Source organism: Dioscorea cayenensis, chromosome 10, assembly GCF_009730915.1.
Source record: "Dioscorea cayenensis subsp. rotundata cultivar TDr96_F1 chromosome 10, TDr96_F1_v2_PseudoChromosome.rev07_lg8_w22 25.fasta, whole genome shotgun sequence".
Lineage (NCBI taxonomy): Eukaryota > Viridiplantae > Streptophyta > Magnoliopsida > Dioscoreales > Dioscoreaceae > Dioscorea > Dioscorea cayenensis.
In genome coordinates, this window is record NC_052480.1 from 23313659 (window position 1) to 23328668 (window position 15010).

General features: G+C 37.3%; 2 protein-coding genes across 2 annotated transcripts; one reads left to right on the forward strand and one right to left on the reverse strand.

Moving 5' to 3' along the window:
• Window positions 1-3231: 3231 nt before the first annotated feature.
• LOC120270715 (UPF0481 protein At3g47200-like) lies at window positions 3232-5059 on the forward strand. The gene is made up of 2 exons (XM_039277790.1): window positions 3232-3884; window positions 4083-5059. Exons 1-2 carry the CDS (start codon window positions 3270-3272, stop codon window positions 4878-4880), a joined length of 1413 nt encoding a protein of 470 aa, XP_039133724.1. The 5' UTR covers window positions 3232-3269; the 3' UTR covers window positions 4881-5059.
• A 1339-nt stretch (window positions 5060-6398) lies between these two features.
• On the reverse strand, window positions 6399-7946 carry LOC120270399 (zinc finger MYM-type protein 1-like). The gene is made up of 3 exons (XM_039277391.1): window positions 7127-7946; window positions 6663-7063; window positions 6399-6569 (listed from the first exon to the last, which is right to left on the reverse strand). Exons 1-3 carry the CDS (start codon window positions 7944-7946, stop codon window positions 6399-6401), a joined length of 1392 nt encoding a protein of 463 aa, XP_039133325.1.
• Between the last annotated feature and the right edge of the window lie 7064 nt (window positions 7947-15010).

Sequence of the window (15010 nt, forward strand, 5' to 3'; positions counted from 1 at the left end):
AAATATAGCTCTACTGCATTTGATTCTTTTAAAATTTTGCAGGGACCACAACTGTCAGCTTTGTTTAGTGGTTGTAAAAATGGTATTAAAAAACTACAGCAGTGTTTTGTGTGTTTTTAAATTTTGTACTGGAATTCTGCTGACAATTATATTCAACTAATTTTGTACTGGAATTCTGCTGACAATAGTATTCAGCCAATTTTGTACTGGAATTCCCAGGAACCAATTGTATATTTATTTTGATTGTATGAAGATAATTTTATTTAGCTGATGTTCTATTCTACATTACCAGTATTCATTCTTATTAATTTTTATTCAGTTTTTGACCTCAATTCTGTAGAAAAACTGAAAGCAGAAAAGTTAATGTTCTCTTGTATATGCTGACAATTGTATTCAGCCAATTTTGTACTGGAATTCCCAGGAATCAATTGTATATTTATTTTGATTGTATGAAGACAATTGTATTCAGCTGATGTTCTCTTCTACATTCCCAGGATTCATTCTTATTAATTTTTATTCAGATTCTGACTTCAATTCTGCAGGAAAACTATAAACAGACAAGTTATTTCTCATCTGACATATATTGCAAATACTAAATCCCTTCACAAGTTATTGCTCATCTGAGATGTCCTGCAAAATACTAAATCAATTGAGAAGTGTCAGATGTCCTTGTGAGTAAGAATGACAAGTCTCAGATGAACTTCCGAGTAAGAATCAATCCATTTAACTGTATAAATGAAATCAATACAACCACTACGAATCTTTTCTCAATGACTGCCAAAGCTCGATCATTAAAACAACAATTTGCAGTTCTAGAAAAAATTATTTACATGAGAAGTGAACCATTTGCCAGTCTACAAAAAAATAGTTATATGAAAATTATAAACAAAAAAAGAACTTCAGGCACACATGAACAAATTTCTACACTGTCCTCGGATTCCCGATTGAGGTTGTACACTCTCCTCAGCTACCACAATAACATGTGGTTCCTCTCCTCGCTTCAACACTGATGGAGAAAAAACCGCGTGGTTATTCTCTCGGATCGGATGTCTCCCTCTCTCTCGGATCGAATTCCCCTTTCTCTCTCGGTTTGGAAGGATGAACCCTAGCATAGAATGGGAAAGGAGAAGATTAGTTGGATGCTGACTACGATTAAATGAGCTGAGTCAGCATCCCGGCTGGGGTTATGTTAGCCGAGTCAGCATCCTCTCTCCAGCTGGGATGAGAGAAATATTAAACAAATAGTGACGTGGCATTTCCGGCGGCCACGTCATTCAAATTGGGCCGGAAAGCCCCAAGTGACCAACCGGTGAAAACAAATCGATAACTAATGACCAAAAAGAAACAAATTGAAACACGATGATCAAAGTGAAAATCGGCCATAATACAGTGACTACATGAAAAATTTACCCTACATATTTGAACTACCATGACTCCTTATGAGGGAAAAATTCGATTATGAGTTGGAAAGGAGTCTCGAAGATGTTACAAGGCCCTTGAAAAAAAAAATGTCCTGCATGCATGGATGTGTGCCTTAAATTATTCGTCTCTGTGGTGAAGATTATGCTCCCTAATAACCATGGAAAATTGTTATTGAGTTTACCTGAGTAGCCTTATTTAAAGAATCAAAAAACAAGCCATTAAATTCATAATATTTGGCCAACATAAATCTTCTGTTTTCTGATAGAGCATGAATTGCCCATCTAAGTAATGAAAATGCTATAGGTCGGAAAGTTAAGTTATTATGACAAGATAGGATTGCAAGATTCTAAAGATAACTAGAAGAAGGAAAGTCTCCCCTGGCTTTCTCAAAATGAACTAAAGATTTGAGAGAATATATATATATATATTTAGTTGGAAGGATTTCCTGATGAGCCCAGCTAATTATAATAAGCTACCTACTAAATAGGAAATTGCTTCTTTTTTAATATGAGGCGCAAGCAATCTACGATTTTGTAGATGAGACTTTGCGAATCTTCTATTAGCCTACCTTCATTTCCTTTGCTGTGGCAATATAAACAAATTCTTAAAAGATGTTAGACATAATTTAGACTATATAATTAAATTCCTCTATTGGGCGGTGGTATATTGAGCTCCTTGGACACTTGTGTCTTTCTGCATAAATTATTCCACATTTTTAGAAATTTAGCTTGTTCTAGAAAATTTATGTATATATATATATATAGTAGATCTCGCTTCAGTTATAAGTTTAATCCCCATGCTGCCATGCATGCTCTTGACTCTTTTGTAAATTTTCATGGCGGGGACACCATACTAGCCCTTTAAGCTTTAATTGGTTGTCTCATGCTTTAAGGATGTTAGCCCTGAAAACAGCAGCGTGCCCTGCTGTTTGAATAGCTTTGTAACTTTCAACCACCGACCATGGCACCATTTTGACCCGAGTTCATTAATGCATCCATAACATCATCTGTAGTTTTGAAAGATGTACTCAATATCTTATTTTTTTATATTGAGGTAACAAGATTATTTAAAATTGCGCATATAATTATCTTACTTTTAGCTGTTGTTTGCTTGTTATATTTTCAGCTCAAGATTACTTTAAATGGATGCTATCATCTCCACTTTATGTATTATATATGAATTTTGCCTATATCTAGTCTAGTTCAATAATATTGATATCCTTTTAATGATATTCTATCCCATATATTCCCATGTCAGTTTAGTAAGCAAAGATTAACACAGTTAATCTTTTCCTTGATAATGTTTGTGGTTTTAACAGTGAGAGGTTAATTGGTATTTTAAGAATTTTGGGGAAAAAGGACGAAAGGAGGGAGAGTTGAGGCTGTTGGCTCACAGTAATAAAATGGTTTGTACAGTGAGACAGTCGTAAGAGATATATATATTTATGAGAATGGCAAAGAGAGTTTCTTTTGTATTTTATATTTTTTTTATTTATTTGGAACAAGTGGTGGCACCCCTCCCAAGGTGGCCGGCCATGCTAAACAGCAACTGTCTATGCATGCCCTATATAATATATTATATATATTCCGCAGGAGAAGAAAAGAAGTAACATAAATGCTACGTGAAGAGGGAAGAGCTAGCTTTGATAAAGCCTGGTCCCAGTCACTTGTAAAGCAGAAGAAGATTGTGCGTTAATTAATGGAACTAATATGCCTTAATAAACCTTTTTCGACTATGTATATAACCAGGGGCAACAACAAGAGCATATTTTCGCACAAGTTGTATATATATATATAATCAGGTTGACAGCACTGCAATTATAAGGCTGCATTCGTTTTTGATCATTGATGGCCAGTGATGGTGGTGGTGATGGTGGTGGAAAGGCTGGGAGCTCTAGTTGGGTGGTGGAGATCCAAAATAAGATCCAGCAGGTAGACCTGAAAGCGGAGGAGAATCTGTGGAGCAAGCAGTCCATTTATCGGGTGCCCTCTTGCATCAAGGAGCTGAACCCCAAGGCGTATAAGCCTCAGGTGGTCTCCTTCGGGCCTCACCACCACGGTGAGCCCCAGGTGGTGCCCATGGAGGAGCACAAGCAGAGAGCACTCATGCATTTCCTCAACAGGACTACTGACAAGTCCATTCATTACTTTTTGGGAGAACTGGAGAAAGTGGAGGACGAGCTGCGAGCCTCCTACAAAGCCCTCGACCAGCGATGGGATAATAAAGATGTTTTCCTGCAGATGATGCTGGTGGACGGATGCTTCATGTTGGAGATCTTGCACATGGCCACAGCCGGCAGGGCCGACAAGATCGGTGACCATTATTGCAAGAGTGACCCCATATTCAGCATCCACGGGATGCTCTACACTTTGCCTTACATCAAGAGGGATATGTTGATGCTGGAGAACCAGCTCCCTCTGCTGGTTTTGGAGACGCTCGATGTTGCCCCCCTCTCCTCCGGTGTATGTACTGTATTAATTAATTAATTAATTAATTTGTATATTGATCTCGTTATATATTGTTATATAAATATATATATATATTTCTATCTATGATCATCGATCCGGCCGCTGCATATATATCATTAATTATATACGTTGCCTCTTAATATTAATAATAAATCAATTAACTCGATCTACATTACATGACATGAGACACAGACTAGCCGTGCCAAAGAAATAACCAAGTTGGTGCTCAAGTTCTTCGATTCGAGCTCTGATCATCAGGTCCAAGTCATGACTGCAGTGGGGCTCCATCCTCTGAATTTGTATCGACAAAGCTTGCTGGGTGGAGAAGCAGCCCGATCACCCCCGACCAAGGGGCAGGAGGACTCAAGCGGGATGGTCCGCTCGGCGATGGAGCTCAACGAGGCGGGCGTCCGTTTCAAGAAGAGCAAGACCACCAGCCTCCATGACATCAGCTTCCACAACGGCGTGCTTTCACTCCCAGTCATCGTCGTGGACGACTCCACCGAATTCATGTTCCTCAACCTCATGGCATTCGAGCGGCTCCACACCAACGCTGGGAACGAGGTGACGGCCTACGTCTTCTTCATGGACAACATCATTGACTCGGCCAAGGACGTGAGCCTGCTGCACTCCAAAGGCATCATCCAGAACGCGCTGGGAAGTGACAAGGCCGTGGCCAAGCTCTTCAACACTTTGTCCAAGGACGTGGTGCTTGATCCAGAGAGCAGTCTCGATGACGTGCACCGCAGTGTCCACAATTACTGCAGCAAGAGCTGGAACATGTGGCGTGCTAATCTCATCCACACCTACTTCAGGAGCCCCTGGGCTTTCCTCTCCCTCGCTGCTGCCATCTTCCTCATTATCCTCACCGTCGGCCAGACTTTCTACAGTATCTACCAATACTATAAGCCCAATACTGGAGAGTCTTCGGCTTCCTCTTCTTCTCCACCCACCCTATTTGCACCACCTCCGGCTCTATCTCCCCAGTGATCATGGTGCTCTCTCTCTCTCTCTCTCTGTGCAGGTTGCCTTTTCATTCTCTACGTACGTTTTGCATTTGTTAATTTTCTTCGCTTGAGATGAATGGTTTGGCTTTTCTATTAATTTCCGTTTTTTCATATTTGCTATTGGTTTGATTGATTGAGATTGTTGCTTTGTTTGTTCATTTATCTTACCGATTGGATTTGTTGTTTATGGTTATTTGCATAATTAATTAAACATGATATTGAATATACCATGATTTATTAATGTCTGATTCATCTGTACCTTGTACCTTTCATCTTCAAACTTCAGTGTATATAACCACCCTCTCGTTTCTTAATTTCACTGAATAAATTAACGCGCGATCGAGTTGGAGGCTTGGAGCTTATTATTAATTAATGTAAGATTAAACTATGTCTCATAATTGTTCCAATTAAGTGAAGAAACACTAGACGGAATTAATCATGTTGGCTTACAGGAAACCATATATAATTCTTTTATTTGGAATCATTACGGCTGGCTAATTAGTTCTTTTCAAAGGAGGCATTCTCAAAGGCTGCATGCAGACAAGAGACCCAGAGATAGCACTTTGTTTCACACGTAAAAACAGCTCTGGCTCTGCATGGTATTTATTTGAAACACAACCTGTAAACTTGCCTTGAAATCAACACTGGACCACATTGAGGAACCATAATCATGCTCAAATATGCTGGCGATAAATACCAATCTACGTTGGGACGTGTCCCTCTGGCCTATTTTCAATATTTTGTCATGTTTTCCTTAAAGAAAGTTAAAGTCCAGGATTGATATCAAGTAAAGCAGGAGAATTTGAATTTTTTTTTTGTGCATAATCATTATGAAGTTATGTGTGACCATGCCCTTGTAGCAGGATTTTTTTTCCCGGCCAATGGACGCACTCAGTGGCGGAACCAGGATTTAATAGCAGGGGGGCTAATTCAAAATATATATAAAAAAAATGCATCTAAATAAGCATTTGTCCAATTTGTAAATAATGAGATAATAAATTTTTTGATTAAAACAACCACACTTTGAATACATAATTAGGGAAAAACATACAATAGCTATTTGCGTACACTTGAACTACAACCAATGCCAGCGTTAATGCTAGAAATGTGAGCCATGTGGCTCAGACTAAGAGGAGGTAATTGCATCCGCCGAGTTTGCATTTTTTGAAAACGTTGTAGAATTGCTTCATTGTCTATAGTTGCAAAAACCTCGCGCTCAATATAGACAACCAGGCTATCATTCATCAACTAGTCTCCCATTTTATTGCGTAAGTCAGTTTTCACAATATTCATCGCCGAAAACACCCTCTCAACACTAGCTGTCGCAACTGGTAAAACCAATGGCAACTCAATAAGGCGATAAATGAGTGGAAAAATAATATGTTTGCCTGTCTCAACCATCTTCCTAGCAAAACCTCCCAAATCCCCAACATTTATAAAATCTGCATCATGCCGCACATCATAAATAAAAGTAGCAAGTTGATCCTCAAGTATCATGCGCTTAGTCATTAATTGTGAAATCTTCTGGATAAAGTTCTGCAAGACGAAGTAGCTTGTAGATGTTGAATTTGGAAAATGAGTCCCTTGGATCAAGGCATGATAGAAGAAGAAGTAATTCTGTGCTAGTTTCTGGGAAGCGGTTTTGCATTTCTTGTGAAATCAAATCAATGACCTAACATTGCAACAATGATAAAATTACAAATATTTCTAAAAAACTAAATTAATGAGATTTACAAAAAATATAATAACTATAAAGAATACTAACCTCACAGAAAATTTCAACGTGGTAATGGTGAAAATGAGTAATGACTTGCCCTTCCCGTCTAGAACGACCGCGGACTCGCACATTATCCCCCATATTAGGCACTGGGATTGAGTTTTGTTCACAAAAAGAGCTGACTTCCTCCAAAAATGCCTCCCATCCTGTCTCCCTCAAGTCTTGAAGACGAGCCTTTACAACTTCAATCAAACGCATTGCTTGAACAATATTTTGATCTTTTTGTTGTAAAGCAAGTGATAACTCATTTGTTATTCCCAATAAATGCCTCATCAAATACATCACAAACACAAATTGATAATTCTCCATTTTTTCAATCAAACTTGCCGCTATGCCTCTATTATCATTTGAAGCACCATCAGCATGCACATTTTGGAGGACATCTAACACTAAAGTCCACATTGAGATTAGTTAGAGAATGGTAGTGTAATGCGACCCCCAACGAGTATCACCTGGTCTTGCTAAGCTAGATTCTTGATATTTTCCTCTACCACTGACTATCTCTACCTTTTCTAATTGCTCAACCAACCTATCATGGTGATGTTGCCGAAGTTGGTCTTTTCTTTTGCACGATGATCCTGCCGCGTTAACAATCATAATAACATATTGGAAAAAATCACTCACAATTCGATTGTCTTTAGCAACAACGACAATCACTAATTGGAGCTGATGAGCAAAACAATGGATATACCTTGCATATGGATTTTCTTTTAGGACAAGTGCCTTCAAACCATTGAATTCTCCTCGCATATTTGAAGCCCCATCATATCCTTGTCCTCTCAGTCTTGAAAGAGATAACCCATATTTGGCAAATAGACAATCAATGGCATTCTTCAATGAAATAGCTGATGTATCTGACACATGAACCATAGCAAGGAACCGCTCTATCACATACCCATTCTTATCCACATATCGCAGAACAACTCCCATTTGCTCCTTCACTGACACATCCCGGGCTTCATCAATCATAATAGAAAAATACTTATCTCCAATATCATCAACAATAGCACATGTAATTTCTGCTACACAAGCATTTACTAACTCCTTCTGAACCTTTGGTGAAGTCATTTGATTGTTACCAGGAGCATTTTGATTAACTGCCCTAAAAACTTTATCATTCCGCAGGCTATACCACTCTAGTAACTCAAGGAAATTGCCTTTGTTTAATGAGCTCGAGGACTCATCATGTCCACGAAAAGCCAATCCTTGCTTCAAGAGAAAACGTGTCACATCTAAAACAGCTGTTAAACGAGTGCGGTATTCAACCTCCATCTCATGTGAATGTGCAGCCAATTGGTGTGACATACTCTGTCTTTGATTTTGAAAACTCTGAAACTGTATTCTTGCATCATTATGCACACTGTTCACAGCACCAACATGCTCTACAAATTTTTCTAGAGCTTTTTTCCAATTATTGAACCCTATTTTAGTGAAAGCATCTTCTCTTACTCGATTTCCTCTGCTTGGTGTGAAAAGATAACACCAAAAATAAAATGCTGCATCTTTAGTCACACTGTACTCTAACTATGGATGTTGCTTAAACCAAGCATCTTGAAAACTCCTCCTTTGTTTGCCGTACTCTTTTTGTGGGAAATTATGGCCAATTGGTTGCCAAGGACCTCTAGTTAAATATTCCCTTCGAACTTGATCTCTAACCACAATATCAAAGTCTTCAATTGGCTTTCGTAGTCCCGGGTCACTAATAATGTCATTAGAATTGAAATTCACATTGGTCTTTTTCTCACTTGATTCAGAGCCTAGTGGTATTTTTGGAGAATTGGATGACTCTTCACTTCCTGGTCGTTTAATTAAGAATTTGTCCATGTCCAAATGGCTATGAAAGTGTATAATGCTATCCAAAGACAAAACAAACATGTATAAAAAAATTGATAATAAAATAATAGCTAGACATTCAAAGCTAAAAATATATAAATGAAAGTGTATATTGCTAATTTAATTAAAACATTTTTTGTAATATATAAATGAATGCCATTTCATCAGTTGCATAGTTCATATTGCAATAAATTGAAAAATAAAATTAAGTAGATAGCCTACTTCAAGTGCATAATAAAGGGTTTTCTCAAAATAAGTATCAAGCAACTTACAGATGATGGCACAATCTTTAGGCTTTAGATTTAGGAACTCCTCCACATCAAGATTGCAATAAGGAATAAATAATAACTTTTCTCCACACTACAATGCACATAACCAAGAGAAATCAATTAACAAGAACAATTTAACACATAGCAAGATTTTTTAGTAGAATAAACATTTTTTATTAAAAACAAAATAAAATAAAATAGTACAAATACATACATAGTACAATTTTTTCATGCATGGAACCCTAAGTGTCTCATGAATTTTGTAAAAAAAAAGAGATAGTTAATTCATGGGAACTAATCTCCAAGTCAACTTTTGGCAAGTGACAAAAAAGAGAGTATGTATGGAATCCTTTTTTCTTTATAATAAAATTCTCATAAAATTCATAGTTTTTTTTTAACAATTTAACAAGTAAAATCCCAAGCCCATCTGCCCATATATTCATTGTTGTTGCCCCAACCCCCATGGATAGATGGAACACTCAAATAAGTGCCAACATTCATCAAGACAACCTGACACAACATTTGAATAACAAAGTCAAAGAGCACTTTGGTTGCATAATATGGCCATATGGGGTTATTTTATAAGAAGCATCTTGCATCCTTCTAACTTTCTAAGTCCTAAAACATTGAGTCAAATCCATCATAAATTCATAAACTCAAACCATTGAACCAGCCCCTCCAAGCATGTTTGATGTTTCATCCACCATCATTCCCACAACATTTACAATTTTACATGTTAACCAATAACCATGCCCACATTCTTTCTTCAAAAGAAAAAAAAAACATTGCATGGACATCAACTATGAGTCTATGATTCACTTCACAGAATCACAATTTATACAAATCTTCTTGCTAAAAAATAAAATCTTAACACAAATATAACTTGCTTTACATGAGTAATGAGTTATAACCATTAACAAGCATAAACATAAAGCATTTTAGACTTTAAGCTCCATGAAACTAAATTCAATAACCTTATAACCATTAAGGCATTAACTATTAACCAGCTAACCTTATCATTGGCGTCCGGCAGTGGTGGAATCCAAATTGCCAAATACCAATTTTTAGATTTGAGATTTTGTGAAAGGGTTGCAGCTTGCAAGATAAGGAAATGGATGAAGAAGGAGAAGAAAAAGAGAGGAAGGAAGAGAATATGATGCAAATTAATTTGGCTGCCTTTCAAGTTTCAATGATTCAATCTTTTCATTGTAATTTGTAATAGATGAGTACATACATAAGAAGACAACAAAGATGTAGTAGCCCCTATAACTCTATAAGACATTTCTACAAACATGTGGTATGCCAACCCATTCCCCACTAACATCATGATTGTTTACAACCAATCATGCTTTTACTAATTACAAATTTACATCTTAATTACCCTGTCTCTCATTGTTTAGTTAACAACCACATTACCATAATACCATGACACCATCCATCATAACAAAATCATCCATTGTTTGTCTAGTGTCCATTGAATCATAAATCATTGATGCACTCATGAGTCATTGCTCATGCACGGATGCACCCATGGCCATAAATCATAATAATACCAGGCTGAGGAGAGTCCATTGCTCATCGTCTGATCGTCGGCGTTCGGCTCGCCATCACCCGTCGCCCGTCGGCAGTCCGCGTCGGCGTTAGTGACTTGATGGAGATTCACTCATTCACAGCCATAAAACATGAGCCATCCAAGTATCCAACTATCCAAGATCCAAACATGGGGGTCTGATTATGGCCAATGTGGGGGGGGGTTGCAATCAATGGGCAATGAAGCTTATCAATGGTTTTTCAAGAGCCAAGGGGGGGCTGAAGCCCCTGCTCGCCCCCCTTGGTTCCGCCACTGGACGCACTTGTTATGTGTGTCCTTTCTAAGTTTAATCTAATACTTTGGCATTAAATATAACAACAACACTAGTGCACAGCGAATGGTTTGTTGGTTTTTACAGCTTGAATTGTCCAATCAAATTTGTTCGTGAGAATTTCATTTGTCATGTATTTTTCAATTAAGTGAATTTAAGTCTGACGAAAATTGTTAAGTGTAGTCTAAATTGTTGTGCTAATCCAATTTGTGAGTGTATTACAAATGAGTCAATTCATGATTTACCGAGGTCATCATTTTTGAGAGACAACCTGCATCAAGATTTTTGAGTGATTTAGGTCTTTTACAATGACTCAGCACATGTATAAAAAAAAATACCCTCTCAAACTAGCTCATTCAAATCAGTTGAATACTCACCGATTTAATTTGAGCTATCGGGACTATAATTACTTTTCCAAGTATATAAATCTAAAGTTTCAAGCCTTTTCGTTACAAATACTTAGTTATTCTGAGTATTTTTAAAAATTAAAAAACATAATAGTTTTATTTTTGTTAATGTTTGTGAGTTGGCATTATTTGCCACATCTCCTTGTTGATGTGATAAGACATTCTAGGCTACACTGGAGACTAAGGACATGGCACCATGATGAGGTGGTCGTTTGGCCAAATTCAACACATTGCGCTATTCTTGGCAAGAGGACATTTAAGGAATGTGCTAATTGATTGCAGAAGCCATTTGCAAATAATGCACTTGATTGAGATATACGAGATTTGATTGAAGGCTTTTTTTTGGTGCAGTTATTTGTTTGGGTTTTTTTAAGATAAATAAAGAGTGCTAATTAAGGAGAGATTTGAACAAAGCCATATAAGCAGTGTGATTTTTAAGGAGATGATACTTAGTGCAATTGCTTGAAACCCAAGTTTAGATTGAAGATTGATTGAAGACAAAATTTGAAAGAGGTCATTGGAGCTATATGAAAGAACTGTTGAATATTTTGTAAACTTGTAGCTATACAGAATATATATATATATATGTATGTAAGTGTGTGTGAGAGAGTTTGCTTGTGTGCCAAAGACAATTGTTATGGGTGTTGACCAGACTTGTGTGTGTCTTGAAATATGGAACATGTAGAGTGAAAAGTAAAGTGAAGAGAAACGGGATGAATCTCGGTTCTGCAAACATTGGCAAAGCTATAGCAAAGGTGTAGTGTTTTTGTTCTGAGATTTTATTTCTGCAGGTTTGTTTTGATCTTGTTTTTGTGCAACAAAGTGGTATCAGAGCCTCCATCGATGGGCCATCGGAGAAAAATCTCAGAGATTTGGTTCAGGGTGTGGTCACCGGCAAGGTGAGAAGCTATTGAAGTCGTGGCGCTGGAGTTGTGTTGGATTCGAAGCTTGGGAACGATTTGAGCAGAAGCATGATGGCGGATTGTGATTTGCAGCAGCAAATCTGAGAAGCAACTGCAATTTGAGTGTGACTTCTCTTGGGTAATCTCTAACCAATTGCTCAGATATGTTGTTATAACTGATTGTACTCCTGTGATTCCAAAAATTGGTGAATTCATCACACATAGTAATCAAAAAAAGTGTGTGAGTCTTTGGGCCAACATCAAAGAGACCACATTTGTTGGCTTTATCACTGAAGTAGAAGCAGCAACTATCATTGTTCTGAAGACATTACTACTTCAAAGAAAAGTAAGATGATCGATACAAGCATGCTTTCTTTTCAATTTCCGAAACTCATCAAAGAAAACTATGACAATTGGAGTATTCGCATGAAAGCAGTGCTAGGATCGCAAGCTGTATGGGATGTTGTTGAGAAAGGTTTTGAACAACCTGACAATGAAGATGCTTTATCTCAAACACAGAAGGATGCCTTGCAAAAAGCTCAACAGAGGGATCAACAAGCTTTGACACTCATCCATATGTGTTTGGATGAAGGAATGTTTGAGAAGGTTTCAAGTGCTACTAGTGCTAAACAGGCATGGGAAATTTTGCAGAACTCCTTCAAAGGAAATAACAGAGTCATCAAACTTCGTCGTCAAGCTCTTAGAGGTGAATTTGAATCTATCAAGATGAAAAGTTCAGAATCAATCTCTGAATACTTTTCTAGAATTCTGTCAGTTGTTAATCAGTTAAATAGATATGGAGAAACTCTAGATGATGCTCGTGTGGTTGAAAAAATCTTGCGATCTTTAGATTCAAAATTTGAGTTTGTTGTTATAGCAATTGAAGAGTCAAAGGATTTGGATTCCTTATCTATTGATGAGTTGATGGGTATATTGCAAGTCCGTGAAGAACGCATGATAGAGAAATAGTCTCAGTCTGAACAAGTTCTCTTGTCAAAATTATCCTTGAAAGATAAAGATGAAGACAAGGATGTTAATCAAGAAAGAAGAGGAAGAGGAAGAGGCAAAATGTATATTCGTGGCCGTGGCAACTACTCTGGCAGAGGAAGGGGAGATATACAAGTGACTTTAATAATACTGAAGAAATAAGTCAGAGACAATCAATAAGAGGACGTGGCAGAGGAACATGGCATAGAAGAGGCGGAAGGAGAGAAAATGTGCAATGTTACAATTGTCCAAAATATGGACATTATGCAGTTGAATGTAAAAACAAAGCTATAAAGGAAGATAAGATCTATTGTGCAGAGGCTGGAGATGAAGAAGAATTTGTCTTCTTGTTGACACACAATGAAGAAAAAAATCAAGAAGCATGGTTTCTAGATACTGGTGCGAGTAATCATATGACAGGCCAAAAGGATTTATTTGTGTCTTTGAATGAATCCTTTGAAAGAAATATTTCTTTTGGAGATGAAAGGAAAGTCCAGGTGAAAGGAATAGGCAACATTCTGATTTTGGCTAAAAATGGATCACATCAGTTTATTTCTCATGTTTACTATGTGCCTGCACTAAAAGCAAATATTTTGAGTTTGGGCCAACTTCTTGAGAAAGGGTATGACATCAGACTAAAGGATGGTGGAATGACAATCAGAAACAATAGAGATCAATTGATTACAAGGGTAGAAATGTCGAAGAATAGAATTTTTTTACTTAAACTTCAGACTGATGGTACCAAATGCTTGAAAACTTGTGTATCTGATTCTTCATGGATTTGGCATCAACGAATGGGACATCTAAATTTTACAGGCCTAAAGCAATTGGTGAGAGAGAAGATGGTGCATGGTTTGCCACACATTGATCATCCAAATCAAATTTGTGAAGTTTGCACTTATAGAAAGCACTTCAGAGATAGCTTTCCAAAGGAGTCAATGGCAAGAGCATCAAAGCCACTTCAACTTGTGCATGCTGACATTTGTGGTCCAATTAATCCACTCTCTCTAGGTAAAAACAAGTACTTCTTGCTATTTATTGATGATTTTAGTCACAAAACATGGGTTTATTTTTTAAAAGAGAAGGCAGAAGCATTTGAAACATTCAATAAATTTAAAGCATTAGTAGAGAATGAAAGTGGTCACTTGATTAAAGCTTTAAGAACTGATAGAGGTGGTGAGTTCACCTCTCAACAATTTGATCACTTCTGTGAATCACATGGAAATAGAAGATTCCTAACTGTTCCAAGGTCACCACAACAAAATGGTGTTGTAGAGAGAAAGAATAGAACCATTCTTAACATGGTAAGAAGCATGATGAAAAGCAAATGCATACCTAAAGAATTGTGGGTAGAAGTAGTACCATGTGCAGTCTACTTAAGCAATAGGAATCCTACAAGAAGTTTGCAAAAGATCACTCCTCAAGAAGCTTGGAATGGTTAAAAACCAACTCTTTCACACTTAAGAGTGTTTGGATGTGTGGCATATGCCCATATTGCTGATGAACTAAGAGTAAAGCTAGATGACAAGAGTGAAAAACTTTTATTTATTGGCTATGATACAAGATCTAAAGGCTACAGACTTTATAATCCAAGAAGTAAGAAGATTGTCATCAGTCAAGATGTCAAATTTAATGAAAAAGGAATGTTGGAACTGGGAGAATAAAAAAGAAGATTACAGTTTTCTTCCAATGTCCGGTGTTGATACTACTCAAGTTGAAATCACAGAGCAGTCTACTTCTCCTATAACATCATCATCTACACCAAGTTTCTCAGCATCAAGCAGTGAAGATTCAAGTCCTTCAAGCTCAGTTGAAAGACCTCAAAGAATGAGAAGCCTTCAAGATATTTATGCTGACACTAATGAAATCAATGAGTCTGCTCTTTATTGTTTACTTGCAGATTTAGAACCATTAAGCTTTGAGGAAGCACTGGAAGATGAGAAATGGAGATTAGCCATAAATGATGAAATAAAGCCATTCATAAGAATGATACATGGGAGTTGGCCACGTTGGCCAAAGATAAGCAAGCAGTTGGTGTCAAATAGATCTATAAAGTCAAGAAAAATGAAAGGGGAG